The sequence below is a fragment of the Salminus brasiliensis genome, chromosome 11 (assembly GCF_030463535.1).
Source record: "Salminus brasiliensis chromosome 11, fSalBra1.hap2, whole genome shotgun sequence".
Lineage (NCBI taxonomy): Eukaryota > Metazoa > Chordata > Actinopteri > Characiformes > Bryconidae > Salminus > Salminus brasiliensis.
Window position 1 is genome coordinate 7,583,343 of NC_132888.1, and position 18,344 is coordinate 7,601,686.

General features: G+C 41.0%; 1 protein-coding gene across 1 annotated transcript; it reads right to left on the minus strand.

The window, feature by feature from the left end:
- Positions 1–60: 60 nt before the first annotated feature.
- On the minus strand, positions 61–11,237 carry xaf1 (XIAP associated factor 1). Its single transcript, XM_072691540.1, has 8 exons — positions 11,164–11,237; positions 7,473–7,608; positions 6,930–6,986; positions 6,604–6,805; positions 5,305–5,369; positions 4,993–5,211; positions 610–687; positions 61–520 (listed from the first exon to the last, which is right to left on the minus strand). The coding sequence occupies exons 1-7, from the start codon at positions 11,211–11,213 to the stop codon at positions 646–648; spliced, it is 771 nt and encodes a 256-aa protein (XP_072547641.1). The 5' UTR covers positions 11,214–11,237; the 3' UTR covers positions 61–520; positions 610–645.
- Positions 11,238–18,344: the final 7,107 nt, after the last annotated feature.

Genomic DNA, 18,344 nt, shown 5'->3' on the forward strand with positions numbered 1-18,344 from the left:
TACCAGATAAAGCACACACACATTACACACACCCCACTAAATAAATTGTACACACTCGTCTTCTCGCCTCTTCTTAAATTTATTGAAGGATACTTCTGATACGTTCTCAGAATAAGAAAACTATATTGTTTGTAATGCGATCAATAATAATCATATCAATATCTATAACAACAATTGAAAAAATACCTACTTAATCCCTATAAGTGTGAGTACAAGAATATGAACAGATTTAATATGTATATCACTGCTGCCATGCAAAAACCTTGTTTTACACTTTACATAATCTGAATCTGCCAGTTGTTTTTTATATTGCATCATTTTTTATGATAAATGGACCAATGAGGTTTTTACCTCCTCCTGTAAAATTGCCGTTTTGGAAATACAAGGTTTTTGAATGACAGCAACAGTTTGTTTGTTTTTGCAGATATTGGATTGGACTGCACTACAACCACTTCATTCACCAAAACCAGCTCCTGTATTAGTGGTGAGGTCACAGTCCTGTGGTGCTGATGGTGCTGTACTGTGGAGAGATATTGAAGGCATTATTTATCCTGGTTGGAGAGTCAATATGAACATTTCCAGTATGATTTGAATGATATGGAGACTTACATGTTGGTCACCTTTTCTCGTCCCAGTTGAGTCGTCTCAGTTGATCAGGTCCAAACTCTTGAAAATCTTACATTTGTTCTTAAAGGAAGAATAAAGAAAGGCATTATCAGACATGCAGTGTAGGCACAGTTCAGGACATAGACTGTATATGTCAGTGCTGTCATGGTATTCCTAATACCTGGTGTTAGCAATTGACAGATCTCTTTTTGGGAGGGGGTGTTTAAGAAAACATCATATTTCAGACATGTGTTACAACCCCTGGTCATAATATTCCCTTCATGCTTGTGTTGTTTATGTTCAGTCTGTTTTTGTAGGTGCAGGTCCATGACTGGCCACCAGGGGAGCTCTCTATGAAAGAGCCTGGAAAAGCTCATTTGAAGACCTGGAAGAGTGTCCGGCTCAGACCAACCCGACACTTCCAGTATTCACTTTGCTACCTTTCTTTGGGGAAAAGAAGGGGTGAGTGCCATACACTATATGGACAAAAGTATTTGGACACCTGCTCATTCACTGTTTCTTCTGAAATCAAGGGTCCTGCTTTTGTTGGAGATTTTGATTGCATTCAGCAACAAGAGCGTTAGTGAGGTCAGGATGTTGGATGATCACCACCCCAACTCATCCCAAAAGTATCGGATGGAGCACCAACCATCATTCCAGAGAGCACAGTTCTTCCGCTGCTCCACAGCTCAATGCTGGGGGCTTTATGTTTAGTCTGTTTTTTGATTGGCCACCAGAGGAGCTCTCTCAGAAAGAACCTGGAAAAGCCTGACCAGGAGAGAGGCGTTTAGTGCTCCTTCCCATTTGAAGACCTGGAAGAACATTGGCTCAGACCAATCCAGGACTTGGGGAAAAGCAGGGGGGTGAATGCCTTTTATCTTTAGCCACCTTCTGTTCTGGTCTGCTAGCAGAGAGTTCAGGTAGTTTTGTGTATTCTGGCTTCTTCTGTTTGGCTTCTTCATGCTCACCCTGAAGGCATCTCCTCCACTGAATTACAATAACTTCATACTGGTTCATACCTCTATACAGTGTCCGGTGGTTGGTCTGGCACAGGGTCTGGGGAGGGAGCCTACTCTCATTTTATATTATGGCCTGACCCTAGACCAGGTCGTAACACATGTTAACAGGACAACCAGTTTGTCTCAATCAAACTGAACCAACGGTAGCACACCAGTTTTAAGAAGGCTCTCATCCAGCTGGGACAACTGGATCCCTTCAAGGCCACATACCAGGGATAGAAGTAAAAAAAGAAAAAAAAAGACTTGGTCAAAAAGTTTGCGGATGAACACAGAAAAATCCTTGCAACTTAGGTCAAAGTGATTCACATAAACTGAATACAGTGTTAATTTTGAATGAATTCAACTCCTAATGAATTCATTCCTAAGTCAAAAAGGCTCACACTTTCACGGTATCAGGGTCAAGTTAAAAAAGAACAGTGAATAGCCATTATCCTTGAACACTGTTTTTTTGTGATGGTGATTCATGCCATGCAAAATACCTCCACATTACTTTGTATGAAGCAAAACAACCAAAAAAAGCTGTACATTTTAACTGTTACTGGAAATGGTAGGTTAAATTATTGCATGTTGTTTACGGTAGTCAATTCTCATGAGGTTAAATTTGGGGAATTTTGCGAGGATAGCCAACGAAAGATTACATTTTTTCAAAAACGAGTCTTTTAAGAAAACCTCCCAGATGTCATTATCAGCCAGTGAACCATGTAAGTGAAAGTGCTTGCAGAGCTAAAAACAGAGCGTTGGGCGGGTCTGAGGCAAATAACAAACATACCCTCAGGACAAAAGTACTGGGACACTTGGTTGCTCATTGTTTCTTCTGAAATCAAGGGTCTTCAAAAAGTTTATCCTGCTTTTGTCAGAGTAACGGTCTCTACTGTATCTACTAGAAGACTTTCCACTAGATTTTGGAGGAGCATTGCTGTGAGATTTTGATTGCATTCAGCAACAAGAGCGTTAGTGAGGTCAGGATGTTGGATGATCACCACCCCAACTCATCCCAAAAGTATCGGATGGAGCACCAACCATCATTCCAGAGAGCACAGTTCTTCCGCTGCTCCACAGCTCAATGCTGGGGGCTTTATGTTTAGTCTGTTTTTGATTGGCCACCAGAGGAGCTCTCTCAGAAAGAACCTGGAAAAGCCTGACCAGGAGAGAGGCGTTTAGTGCTCCTTCCCATTTGAAGACCTGGAAGAACATTGGCTCAGACCAATCCAGGACTTGGGGAAAAGCAGGGGGGTGAATGCCTTTTATCTTTAGCCACCTTCTGTTCTGGTCTGCTAGCAGAGAGTTCAGGTGGTTTTGTGTATTCTGGCTTCTTCTGTTTGGCTTCTTCATGCTCACCCTGAAGGCATCTCCTCCACTGAATTACAATAACTTCATACTGGTTCATACCTCTATACAGTGTCCGGTGGTTGGTCTGGCACAGGGTCTGGGGAGGGAGCCTACTCTCATTTTATATTATGGCCTGACCCTAGACCAGGTCGTAACACATGTTAACAGGACAACCAGTTTGTCTCAATCAAACTGAACCAACGGTAGCACACCAGTTTTAAGAAGGCTCTCATCCAGCTGGGACAACTGGATCCCTTCAAGGCCACATACCAGGGATAGAAGTAAAAAAAGAAAAAAAAAGACTTGGTCAAAAAGTTTGCGGATGAACACAGAAAAATCCTTGCAACTTAGGTCAAAGTGATTCACATAAACTGAATACAGTGTTAATTTTGAATGAATTCAACTCCTAATGAATTCATTCCTAAGTCAAAAAGGCTCACACTTTCACGGTATCAGGGTCAAGTTAAAAAAGAACAGTGAATAGCCATTATCCTTGAACACTGTTTTTTTGTGATGGTGATTCATGCCATGCAAAATACCTCCACATTACTTTGTATGAAGCAAAACAACCAAAAAAAGCTGTACATTTTAACTGTTACTGGAAATGGTAGGTTAAATTATTGCATGTTGTTTACGGTAGTCAATTCTCATGAGGTTAAATTTGGGGAATTTTGCGAGGATAGCCAACGAAAGATTACATTTTTTCAAAAACGAGTCTTTTAAGAAAACCTCCCAGATGTCATTATCAGCCAGTGAACCATGTAAGTGAAAGTGCTTGCAGAGCTAAAAACAGAGCGTTGGGCGGGTCTGAGGCAAATAACAAACATACCCTCAGGACAAAAGTACTGGGACACTTGGTTGCTCATTGTTTCTTCTGAAATCAAGGGTCTTCAAAAAGTTTATCCTGCTTTTGTCAGAGTAACGGTCTCTACTGTATCTACTAGAAGACTTTCCACTAGATTTTGGAGGAGCATTGCTGTGAGAATTTGATTGCATTTAGCAACAAGAACATTAGTAAGGTTAGGATGTTGGGTGATCACCACCTACGACTCATCCCCAACTCCCCAACTCATCCCTAAAGTACTGGATGAAGCACCATCCAACATTGGAGAGAACACAGTTCTCCCACTGCTCCACAGCTCAATGCTGGGGCACTTTATACCCCTCTATCCCACACCTGGCATTAGAAGGCATGGTGCCAATAGGTTCATGTTCTATTGGCAGTACTGTGTGTGTGTGTGTGTGTGTGTCAGCAGTGGGTGCAACTTAAAGTAGCTGAATGCATTCATTAGAAGGGGTGTCCACAAATATTTGAACACATAGTGTAGGTAAATCCAACATGATGTGAGTGGTTTAGTAGTTTATAAAATGTGAATTGTGAAGATGATACATGAACTTTTGGGCAGCAGAACAAATACATGTGTGGCTCTGGCCAAATAAACTATCTGGGGGAATCCGTGGAGTGAGAAAAGTACTTGCGCTGGATAAGAGCGTCTGCTAAATGCCTTAAATGTAAATAAAATGCTGATAGAATTACTAGGCTACGTCTATATACGGGATATGGCACTGAGTAAAGTAGGTTATTTTGAGTGCAGTATAGTAAATAGTAAGTTAGACATTATGATGTTCCGGACTTGAAGAAAAATGCCTTTAACTGGACTTTACTGAATGAAATACTCCTGCTTCAGTTTGTTTATCTGGAATTAAACTGATAGTTGCTGGTTTAAGGAATTTTAAGTCGTCGCCAGGAACAGACATGGATGGATTTTATCTGGTATTGAGGTAATATAATATATATAATATAGGTAATATTTAGGTGTCAGTATAAGTCAATATAAGTCAGAGCTAATTTCCCAGTCATAACTCCGAAACTGTGATAACACTAATCTAAACATTGCAGTGTAATAATGTGACCGGGGGTCTTGGAGAATAGCAGTTCTATTAACTACCGATATCTCCCGCTGCAGCCTTGCTTGAACAAAAAGGTTCGCAAACCATCATTAGCAGTTTAGGAACCAAATACTCAAAATATCATTACCTCATGCCATTTCAGTGTCTGTAGTGGAAGAGCCAGGTGACAGTTTGGACAGGTACTGATCTGATCCAAATCTCCAAATTTAACAGCGCCACCCCCCTTATTCTTTCGATGAGCTTGGAATGAGAAAGTGAAGCCTGGATGTTTGTCATCTTCTTCATTCTCAGACTCAGAGTCAGAAAGCGGATCACTGGAACCTTGTATGAAGTGACGATTCTTAAACTGTGTGGTGAGATAGCAATGAGGACGTGATTACTAGCACAGATACGGCAAATATATGTTCATAACATAATATATATATATCCATGATCTCACCTTCTGATCATCCTGCAAATTATCTGCTGGCTCAGGAGTCATAGTGTCATAGATGGACTGAAACTCTGATGAAAGGAAACACCGTCATAAAGTCAAACAAAACAAAAACATGATGCATGTCTTCATGCCCTTGCTATCTCTGCAGTCTAATTAATGTCCCTAGACAAGTTGCGATGGTTCAGGTAATTAGCTGAGGCAGCCAAGCATTGATTAGGGCTTGGAAATTGGAATTAACTGACAACAACATGCTCAACGTTTCAAAATGACACTGGATCCTTACATGATCCCCGAGATGGCTTGGGTGATTTGACTATTTTCTGGATTTTTCCCTAATTTAGTAATGTCCAGTTCCTTCTACTAGCTAGATCTCCTCTAGTTACACAATGCTACCAAGCTGGAAGGATGAAGGCTAGCATGTGCCTTTTTTAGAGAAGCTCCCTCAACCTGCTGCTAGTCATTGGACAGCTCAACAAGCTTGGAGCAGAATGCTAAATTCCAGTTCTAAAAAACAATACTAATCAGTGCCTACAAGCCAGAGGAAGGCTATAAGGAGTAAGCCAAGCCCTTTCAGCTCGCAGTTTCTACAGTTCCTGCAGCCTGATATTAGAAAAAAGGCACTTCAGGGGAACTGTGGAAGTCCAGATGAGAACTTCAAGACTTCATCCTTGCCCCATACCCTCATATGACTGCCAAGAATCGTTGGACCTTCCACTGTGCAGCGCAAACATAATCTTCATGGAGTCATAAGAAGGAAACGTTACATGCAACCTCGTCACGGTATTCTACAGAACATCTAGACAAGCTAGATTAATTTTGGAAGTGCTGTGGATTAGTAAAGTCGACTATCAGCAAGGGCATGCGTGGAGAAAAATGGAACTGGATTTCATGCAAAGAGAACCTTGCCAACTGTGAAGCACGGGGGTGGAGCTCTCATGCTTTGAGGCTGTGTTAGCGCCAGTGGCATTAACAGTGGCAATATTATAAAAAGTTTGTGGACAGACCCAGTGTGTACAAGCCATAATGTCTGCCAAAGGGGGTGCTACTAAGTCCTGACTATAATTATTGACAATGTAAGGAAGGGGTGGTCAACAGGGGCTGGCGTCCAGCAGAGTTTGCTGATTTGCCTGCTCTAACAGACCTACTAAACCTAGCAATTAACAGGTGAGTCCAGCCCTTCAGCACAGGAAGTGTCCACCCTTGATGTAAGGTCAATTTGAATAGACAACAGGACCAGCAGGTGGTTTCCCAACCCTGACTGCACACCATACAACTGAAAACGATTAAGATTAAGATACGGACCATTACAGTTGCCGTCCTCAGAGAGTGCAGAGGAGCAGATCTGGGCATGTTTTGTCCGGTCTTTCAGGGTGACATACTGTCTACAGTCTGGACAGCGTTCTGTCCGACTCCCACAGGTCACAGTGTGCTCTGCCAGAGCGCTCAGGGGCAGCTCCAGCTCACAGAACTCACAGCTCTGAGGCCTCTCACTGCATTCATCTGTCTAAGAGAGTGAGACAGACAGAAAGTGGGAGAGTGCTGGGAATGGTTAATATGTTTATATGTTATCATGAATTTAACAAATTATGCCACTAGTCAGTAGTCTTTAGAAAAAAGCAGGTGTTTACCTCATGGTCTGGCAGCTTGTATCTCTGAATCTTCATGTCGCACTTCTTACATCTGACCTGTAATAGATGAATACAGTTATTTAAATCAACTGTCTTATAAACTTCATCCATAATACAGGTGACCAAAAGGGGGCGGCTATCCAGGCGCATTTTAACAAGCGGTTCAAGTGGGCAAGTGGTGGCTCAGCAGTTTGAGAACCGGGCTATTGGTGACAGGGTTGTGGGCTTGATACCCGGGCTCGGCAAGCTGTCAACGGCCCTTCGGCCTCCTTGCTCCCCGAGTGCCTCAGTGATGGCTGCCCACGTTGGTGCTCACAGTCACTCTGGGTGTCTGATCACTAGTGTGTGTGCATTGACTGCTCAGATGGGTTAAAGGTGGAGGCCAAATTCCAACTGTTGTCCTGTATTTATAGCATCAGTTCAAAGGCAACTTTTGTCCTTTACTTTTTAAGGTAGTTCATAGTTATTAAATAATAATTTACAGACGTTATACTGGATATGCAAGTGAACATATGTCTATATATGGGTAAATATGTTTGTTACCACAGTGTGTTGTTCCACTTTATGCTCGTTAAGCTGGTCCTTAGGCACAGCCTCATTGCAGTCGGGACACAGGCAGAGGAACCGCTGGCAGTGAACTTCATGCATGGGAAGGTTGACCTTGGCCACTTCTTTATTACTGTTGAGGGAAAATAAAGAAACATTTAAAAAGCATTAGCTTGAGAATCCGAAACTGGGACTGATGATGTCTTCATACCTCTTACGATCAGTCTAATTAAACTAGGTGTGGCCTGGAAAAGCTTACAATGTATGATGTGCACTGTTTACATTCACTTTTACTTCTTCAAGGACCTAAGATAAAGAGATCTGGCTTAAGCTAGTAATCATGTTGATCACATAAACATACATTGGTACTTTTAGTTTGTGGATGGTAGGATTTAACACTCACCCAGGATGCAGTTGATCAGCCAAGACATGTTTGATATCTAATCGAATGTGTGTGTGAACAGGAAAGGCTAGGCTAACATTGCTATCACACAGACCCTCATTTCTGTAAATTCATCCTAAAATCTATTTTAAATCTATGGTTTTATGGATTAACCTTATGTAAACATTTATGAGACCACTGAAACCACATTATGCTCAGCATCATTGTTGCAAACCATCTTAATCTTACATTGGTCCAATCTAGACCCCATGTTCAATGTACAACCCAGATGAGATCCATGTTTAACCCCTACTGGTCCTATCACTGACTCTGGTGGGCATCCATATGTGGGGCCAATGTGGTAATCTGGTTCCTAGTTGGGCTACCCATTCAGGCCCCACATGGACACGTTAGCTGGGACTGTGTTCTAAACCACATGCATTTGTCTGGGAATGCACCATCATGAAGCATTTTGGGAATGTTTTGGGAATATGTTTACAAAGATGGGATTGTTGACAGTCTACATCCACTGTTAGCATTTAGCAACAGTAGCCTAGCATATCGCAGCCTCTGGGTTAAAGGTGCTGTACATGATTCTGGAGAACAACTGTTTAAAAACCTAAACACATCCCTCCCTTCAGAGTCCCTTCAGAAGGTCTGTTTGTGACATGTGAAAACATTGGTGAGGTGGTGGAGAGACATCCCCAGCCAACATCCTTATGTGGTGCTCACATGGGTGGGTTCCAGGTGGGCATGGGCTCTTAACGGGTTTGGATGAATTGTTACTGGGCCAAGTTGGGCTTCCCGAATAGGCCCTACTGTTACAGCCCACCTTAAGCTCACATGGTCCCATCTAGCAACCCAGATGGGTGTCCATGTTTAAGACCTCCTGGTCCCCCCCATCACTGACCCTGTTGGGAGACTTATGGCCACATTTAAGATACAACTGGAACCACATTCAGCTCTGCAGAGGTTTGTTTTTGCTTTTACTGATGCATGCTCAGTGCCACCAGTTCCATGTGGACTCTACACACTACATTTACATTTAAGGCATTAAATGTTATTGTTATTGCATTGGTGGAACTCAGCACTGGCCTTCTGGAGGTCTAGGCGGTATGCATGTGCAAAGAACAGTCGATGCTACATCCGCACATTCAATCCCACACTACCCTTCCCCTCCCAACCTCAAGACTTCTCAGCTATTTCTGATATTTTATTTCATGGCTGCCCTCATCACACAGCCTCTGAATGCAAATTCAAGCAGCAAAGACATTATATAACACTGATGATAATAATAATAATAATAATAATAATTATTATTATTATTATTATTCTTCTTCTTCTTATTATTATTATAATAATACGTGAAAATGATCATTTCTACTTGATTTGGGGCCTTAAAGTAGCATCTTAAATTCAGACATTTCATCTTCAAAGGAAACAAAGCCAGTGTAATGTCCTGTCAGGCTGAACACTACACTGCCATTTCAGATTCAGTCTAATTTTAGTCTTCCTCTTCCTGTGATTTAAAAGTCAAATCAGGTTTGAATCTGATAGACTTCACTTGAGTTATACAAGGCTGAGGCTGTAGCTCACAGGAATGAGTTAGTTTACCGTAGAACTCTCTAAGTATTAGCCCAGCAATATCTTATATATAGGTGATAACATAATTCCATAGGTTATATAATAGAACATATAATTGACACAAGCATACATCTACATCCACAGCTCATTTTATGTTGAGTGGACCCAAGCCTGGGCCATATCCTGCCCAAATATCGCATTGAATTAATTAAATGACTTCCCAGAAACAGGCCAGGTACAGTCGCCAAAACCTATACTTTTGCTATTCTGCTGATGCACCACTGCTGAATACAAAATACAGTACTTTATGTACTTAAACACTAGACATATAATAATTACGATATTAATAAAGGTGCACGTATTTGTCACTGTACACTGTACAGCAAAATGTGTCCTCCGCATTTAACCCATCTGTGGTAGTGAACACACACACACACACACACTAGTGAACTAGGGGCAGTGAGTACACACATCCCCAGAGCGGTGGGCAGCCAACTCCAGCGACCGGGGGAGCAGAGAGGGTAAAGGGCCTTGCTCAAGGGCCCAACAGTGGCAGCTTGCCGAACCCGGGTCTCGAACCCACAACCCTGTTATCGATAGCCCGGCGCTCTAACCGCTGATATTATTTGTTATTAATACTAATACTAATATTATGAATACTATTTGACTGCATGTGAGTGAACAGCGTCCCAGACACTGACCCACCTTTTTACCACGAGTTAGGATCATTAGATTTCTTTAAAAACTAAAACCACTGGCACCTGAAGTATGTGGGTGTGGATGTGGCCGGGTTTCGGATAAATCAACATTGCCACTACAGAGAAAACTATATAAAAACGATATAAGAAATGTCATAAAATTGAATTATCATATATCTAGGTTCATAAAGTAAAATCAGAGGGTGTGTTTATCCAGGTGTAATGGATTAACTCCTCAGAAACATGTAAATTCAATGTACATTTACATTTACGGCATTTAGCTGACGCTCTTATCCAGAGCGACTTCCAGGGTTACTCATATTACAGAGGTGGGTCAGTGTAGTGTTAGGAGTCTTGCCCAAGGACTCTTATTGGTGTAGCGCAGCATAGTCTCCCACATGGTGTGGTCGCTCACTGGCAGGTAGAGGTGTTATCTGTTGCGCCACACCAACCAGACCAACAATGTATTTATTGAACAGTGAAAAGAGTCTAAGCAACAAATACATATTAATGGATATATTCACATATAAACACCCGAGCCAGCTCAGCTCATTTCCCAAACCCTTCATGTAATAGAGACAGTAAATTCTGCACTGCAGGTTCCTAGAGGAGGACCTTGATTTCACCAGACTGGTCTGAGATGCCTTCCTGCTTCTGCTCCAGTAAACAACCTCTGCTCTCTCCACGGTTAGTTTCAGTTTCACTTAGACGAGGCTTCAGTCTCCTGATCAGATCAAATCTCAGAAATACTTCATTGTATGAACTGGCTTATATTAACCCACAGCAGGCAAGCGGACACGTGTGGTGTGTGACCTGAGAGACCTTAATGCCAGCGTCCACAAGCTGTCTGCCTCCAACTTTCCGTTCCACCTTAAATGGTGTTGCAGTTGAACTGTGGAGAGACGGTTAAGGTGGAACGGGGGATTTCGAAGCAGCCACGTTCAGGGCAGTCCCCCAAAAAACAGCACCTACAGCCTGAAGTCAACGTGAAAGACTGTATTTTCACAGGAAACAGGTGACTTACCAGTTACTGCACTGGACCAGGTCCTCTGGAGCTTCCACTGGGTCATCCATAGTGACTGTACAGTGGACTGCAGTGGGAGGGCAGATCAGTGAGGGAGAGGGGTTTTCACTTACGATAAATCGAAACCGAAACACACAGGGTGCAAAACACACAGGGTTATTATTATTATTATTATTATTATTATTATTATTATTATTATTATTTATTCACATTTATTCACTCATGTATTTATTTATTTATTTATTTATTTATTAAATTTTTATTTCATGTTATTTGCAATTATCATAATATAAGTGTTTACTGAACTAGGATAACTAGTAAACTAATTTAGCTTTTTATTTGAAAAAATATATAAAATATACATTTATTTATATTTTTATTATTATAAAATACACAAATAAATAAATTATTGTTGGATAATTCTGAATATATATATATATATATATATATATATATATATATATATATATATATATATATATATATATGGACAAATGTAGTCAAGTCAAGTTTATTTGCATAGCACTTTTTATAACTGTTGTTGTCACAAAGCAGCTTTACACAATCAGTAATTAGTAAAAGACAGAAAAGAAAGAAAAATCAACAAGAATTGGAAAAAAGTATAGTATATATATTATATAATAGTATATATATTTAATTTATTTATTTGTGTATTTTACTTTTTTCAAATGAAAAACTAAAAAAATATGTATACATATATATAATAATTAATTATTTATTTTACTTTTTAAACTTTTTTTTTTTTTTACATATTTTTTATGATGTGCTCCTCAATTTCTATTAGCTGTGCAGCTGTATATGTATATGTATGTATGTGTTATAAGTAACAATTATTCCAGCCCAGACTGACTGAAGAGTAGTTATTCCACTTAGTAACACTATTTGGACAAAAGTAGTCAAGTCAAGTCAAATTTATTTGTACAGCTCTTTTTATAACTGTTGTCGTCACAAAGCAGCTTTACATAATTAGTAATTAGTAAAAGACAAAAGAAAGAAAAATCAATAACATAAAAAGACATGAAAAATCAAAGACCCCCAGTGAGCAGACCCTAATGGCGACAGTGGCAAGAAAAAACTTCCTCAGAGCTGGAGGAAGAAACCTTGGGAGGAACCAAGACTCACAAGGGGGACCCGACCCATCCTCCTCTGATCAGAACTGTTTATAGATTATTGATAAAAGTTACCAAACCATCTAAACTGTTGAACTGCTCTGATCATAATCATAATATAATAATCATGGTGTAGTAGAGCTTAATATAGTCATGGTCAGAGTAATGATAGTTAATAGTGGTGATATTAACAGTGGCAGATAGTTAAGAGTCCCTGTAAGTATTGGGACACATTTATCATTTCTTTCAACATCAATTGTATTAAAAAAGAGTTCATCCTGTTTTTCAGGTGTGCTTCAGCAGGAAAAATTAATAACTGTGTAGAAATCTGTCCCTCCAGGCCTGGAATTGCCCACCCTTGCTCCAGCATATAATCCTATTCTATTGGCAGTATTTCTCTACAGGGTATGTGTGTGTCTATATGTGTCAACAATATGTGCACCTTAAAGTTGCTGAATGCATTCATTAAAAAGGGTGTCCACAAACTTTTGGACACATCGAAGTCATAAGGCTTTATTATGACAGTGGTGACATGAAAAACGTGACCAGTGGCACTCCTGCCCTTTAACACTTAACACACATGAGCGCTGACGTGTCATCCATCAGCTCTTCGTCAGTGGGGTTGTTGACTGTCCCTGTATGAAGATAAACAGCACTGCCATGGAGGGGACAGATTACCATATATATTACGCTCTGCTGTTGCCAACTCAGATTGCAGTTGGGGGCTTCCTTTGCTGGTAACGGCAGCGGTGTCTATTTCAGTCCAGCAGTCATACTGTCATAGAAACAGTAATTATGCACGCTCGGGTTCTTTCGGTCCTCTGCTGAGCTTCTTTTGTAGCTGTTAGCATCCTCTCTCCATCCTCTCTGTAAATATTAGAAAAGGCGTCTTTCAGGCTAATCTCAATCTTCTGTATCTGTAGCATATCGCAGAGTTACACAGATGATGGTTTGATAACTTTCCTCGTACACTGGTAAAGATATAAGGTCCTTGAGGAACGTTTAGCTTTTGGAGGTTCTTCAATTTGAAACTGTGAAGGAACTTTGAGGAACCTTTGAGGAACCTTCAAGAAAAAGATTTTAGAAGAAACTTCCTAGAAGTTTCCTCAAAGCATTCAAGAGGTTCCTCCACAGTTTTAAATAGAAGAATTCACAAGGAACTCATATCATTTTTTACAGTGTAAAAGAAAACACATCAAAACAATCATCTGTGTAATTTGATGATGCGCTATAAATACAGCAGATAGAGAACCCCTAAAGGTTCCTCAAGGAACTTAAACTTTTACTGGTGTTCTAATAGAAGAGAGAACCCCACTAAACTCAATGGCTTGCGCTTTCTTGTCTTCTGTGTGTTTCAAGTCAATGAATTTTAAGAAGACTGTCTGTGGTGATGAGGTGGATGAGGTGGTAAGCAGGTGCTATGGTGTTATAAAGTGGTTGGTATGGTGTTACTATGTTGTTATTAGGTGGTTGCTATGGTGTTGCTAAGCATGCACTACAATGTTATAAAGTGGTTGTTATGGTGTTACTATGTTGTTGCTAGGTGGTTGTTATGGTTTTGCTAAGTGTGCGCTACAGTGTTATAAAGTGGTTGTTATGGTGTTACTATGTTGTTGCTAGGTGGTTGCTATGGTGTTGCTAAGCGTGCGCTACAGTGTTATAAAATGGTATTTATGGTGTTACTATGTTGTTATTAGGTGGTTGCTATGGTGTTGCTAAGCGTGTGCTACAGTGTTATAAAATGTTTTTTATGGTGTTACTATGTTGTTGCTAGGTGGTTGCTATGGTGTTGCTAAGCGTGCGCTACATTGTTATAAAATGGTTTTTATGGTGTTACTATGTTGTTATTAGGTGGTTGCTAAGGTGTTGCTAAGCGTGCGCTACAGTGTTATAAAGTGGTTGTTATGGTGTTACTATGTTGTTGCTAGGTGGTTGCTATGGTGTTGCTAAGCGTGCGCTACAGTGTTATAAAGTGTTTTTTATGGTGTTACTATGTTGTTGCTAGGTGGTTGTTATGGTTTTGCTAAGTGTGCGCTACAGTGTTATAAAGTGGTTGTTATGGTGTTACTATGTTGTTGCTAGGTGGTTGCTATGGTGTTGCTAAGCGTGCGCTACAGTGTTATAAAGTGTTTTTTATGATGTTACTATGTTGTTGCTAGGTGGTTGTTATGGTTTTGCTAAGTGTGCGCTACAGTGTTATAAAGTGGCTGTTATGGTGTTACTATGTTGTTGCTAGGGGGTTGCTATGGTGTTGCTAAGCGGGTGCTATAGTGTTATAAAGCATTTGTTATGGTGGTACTATATTGTTGCTAGGTGGTTGCTATGGTGTTGCTAAGCGGGTGCTATAGTGATTTAAAGCGGTTGTTATGGTGTTACTATGTTGTTGCTAGGGGGGTTGATATGGTGTTGCTAAATGATTGCAAAGGTCTTCCCAGGCAGTTGCTACATGGTCACTAGGGTGAAACACTAAGGTGTTTTTGCTAGGTGGTTGCTTTGGTGTTTCTTTGTGGTTGCTATGGTTACCTAGGTGGTTGCTATGTTTTTTTTTATAGGTGATTCATATAGAGTTGATTAGTGACTGCTAGCATTTTGCTGTGGTTGCCCATGTGGTTGGAAATTGGAGATTATTAGTGCATTAGTTTCATCGTGATCTAAATATAGCTCACAAACCTCTGCACCCCATTCATTCCTATGGGTTCAAATTTTCATTAAAAATCAGCTGCTTTGCAGAAATCCTACATCTGAAAAGCTGTACACAACCTGAGCAGAAGAAGACGTGCTGCAGGCATCATAAAAAACATCTCTGGTTGTCAATTTGCGGTTTTGGCGCATCACTGAACAGTATTTCAGCTTGGGCTGCTTTTTTGAAAGAGGTATAATACAGAGCCAATCAGAACAGAGCTCATTTACATGTACAGTGTAGATTGTTGTGGCTACTCAGATAGCAAAATTGCTTGATTCTAAGGGGCTGGTAAAAGGTCATGTAAAAATGGTGTGATACACAAACCTGCACAATTCAGTGGACCTGAAGAAAACTGGGCCTGTAATTAGTGGTTGTACCTTCTGCACTGTTCTCTTGCACCAGTCCACTTTCTCATGGCTCCATTTTTGTAGGTGACAAACCAGCCCAGCGGGCGGCCGGCTGTGTTGAACGGATGTGTCATATCTCATTTTTCAGCGGATCGTTGAGTGTTTTGTTGCTGGGAGGCTTGTAAAGGTCAGATCAATGCAGGGTATTGTTGGGTGACTTGTGGGTCCAGCCAGTACGATGACACTAATTTGTGCGCTGCAGAACACACCGAACTTATTACGTGGTGGTTTGTGGTATTTAGAAGCATGTTCTATGTTTCACGACCCGAATATCAACCCGGCCAAGAACCGCATCCAGCTGATGATGATGATGATGATGATGATTAAAACATGCTGCAACACTAAACTGCAACATGCATCACATGAAGGCTTAATCACATTGTGGCTGATGTAGCAAAACCTCCTTTTAATGGTAACACATTTACAGTTGCCTCACACCCACACTATTACACTATATGGACAAAAGTATTGGGACGCCTGTTTATTTATATATTATTTCTTCAGAAATCAAGGGCATTAAAAAGAGCTAATCCTGCTTTTGCTGGAGAAGCTATCTCTACTGTCTCTGGAGGGAAGGAGAAGGCTTTCTACTACATTTTGGAGGAACATTGCTATGAGGATTTGATTGCGTTCATCAACAAGAGCATTTGTGAGGTGAGGATGTTGGATGATCACCACCCCCAACTCATCCCTAACTCTCCAACTCATCCTAAAAAAGCACTGGGCGGAGCACCATCCATCATTCCAGAGAACACAGTTCCTCCACTGCTCCACAGCTCAATGGTGCTGGGGGGCTTTATACCCCTTTAGCCCATGCCTGGTATTAGAAGGCATGGTGCCAATAGGCTAATGTGTATGTATCTGCTACAGAGAGTCCTATTCTACTACTACTGCAGGGACTAGGTAAGCTGTGTGTGTGCATTTGCACATCTGTGGAAGCAATAGGTGCATTCATTTGAAGGGGTGTTCACAAGTTTGGCTCTGCATGGACCTGAAAATGGTTCTTCTATGGAATCGCTGAAAGAACCACTTGTAGTACCTTTGTTTTCAAGAGTGAAAGTAAATGCAAATGTTATTATAAGAGATTATAAACACACTTAGTCATTTATGACCATTTCTGTCGGTCCATTTCTAATAAAATATTCACCCAAAGACAACTGGTATTTTCTTAAGGTACCAGAAGCAGTTACGGGGTTTTAACATCAAAGCATTCAGATGGATCTACCTGATCTGACAGGGATTTCTCCAGATTTCCTCAGTCAGTCACAGCTTATGTAGGGTTTATTCACACAGTCACATGTACAGTAGTCCATACACAGCTCTCCATACATCTGCCAAGCCATGTGATGCATAACAACCAATCTGGCAACCCATGAAGTGTAATTTCCAGCAAGCGTTGCCATGTTACCATGTAATTAGGCCAAACCCACCCATGTTTGAAAGGAATTGAGATGTACAAATGTTCAGCGTTTGCTGTGCTTGCTCACGGCCTACCCGTACATGTATGTTCTGCTGTGGTGGACCTCCAAAAAAATGTAAAAGAAATTTTTGAAGGGTTACCAAGGCAACCCCCGACAGTGCACCAATTAGAAGGCACGTTGGCTCTTGTACGGCTTATCCGCCAGGAGATTGGAGGATTGCGTACAAGCAATACGAGCGTTGAGCAAAATGAACGAGGCAGGTCATGTTCAATTGGGTGGTTTAGGGAAAGATTAGATTTAACACAACCTGAGGGCTGCTATGGGTGTGTGTATGTGTGTGTATGTATGTGTGTGAGTGTGTGTGTGTGTGTGTGTGTGCCTGTCCCACCCCCTCCGCCAGTGAACAGATCACAGCTGATTATTTATTTTTATTGCCAGAGCTGACACTGCCACAAGGCCAAATCAATACTAACACTTGTGTATTTGATTACAGGGCCCAGTGTCCACAGGTACACTACATGTCCAAATGTTTGTGGACACCCCTTCTAATGAATGCATTCAGCTACTTGAAGTTTAAGCCATATTATTATTATAGTACTGCCAATAGAATAGGATCTCTGGAGCAAATTGCCTAATGCCAGGCATGGGCTAGAGGGGTATAGCCCCCTTTAGGAGTGGGGGAATTGGGAATAAAGGGAGAAGGGGTGATCATCCAACATCCTGACCTCACCAACGCTCTTGTCGCTGAGCGCAATCAAATCCTCACAGCAATGCTCCTCCAAAATCTACTAGAAAGCCTTCTTCTTCCCTGGACATGTAGAGACTCCAACAAAAGCAGGATACACTCTTTTAAAATACCCTTGATGTCAGAAGAAACAGCAAATGAGCAGGTGTCCCAATACTTTTGTCCACAAGTGGTTGTGGATTCACCTGCCTGCGTTTATGAAGGAGCTGGTTTTGCTGTTTTGTCAGCTTGACATTTTAATTTCTGTGTCTCTGTAAGCAATATTATGCTGATATCATCGCTGCCATCAAAACTTCATAACTCCAGTAGATCTTTTTTTTTTTTTTTACCACCATTTGAAAACACCAGCTGCTGTTTACATTATATAAGCAGCTCATGATGAACGGACCAAAGAGAACCAGATAAAAAATAAAGTGTTGTTTATTATAAATGAAAGGTGATATAACTGTGGTAGACTATTCCTGAGATACTGCAGGAGGTTTTGGTTCCAGCAGTGACTGTATGCATCCTATATCATATAATCTGACCTCATGCTGGTTAACTGTGGTCTACCCTTGGAATAAGGGTGCTCTATGGTACCAAAAAAGGTTCCATAACCTGTACCAACTATGACATCCTTCCTTGTGCCATTTAAAACCCTTTAACCCCCCCCCAAAAAAAATACTCAGTATCCCAAGGATTGTCAATACACTGCTTAAGACAGGGCTCCTTCAGGGTTCTTCTGTACAGGTAATGGCTGTATGGCTCAAAGTACCTCTTGGATGCCAAAGGAGGTTCTGTGACCCTTATTATTGT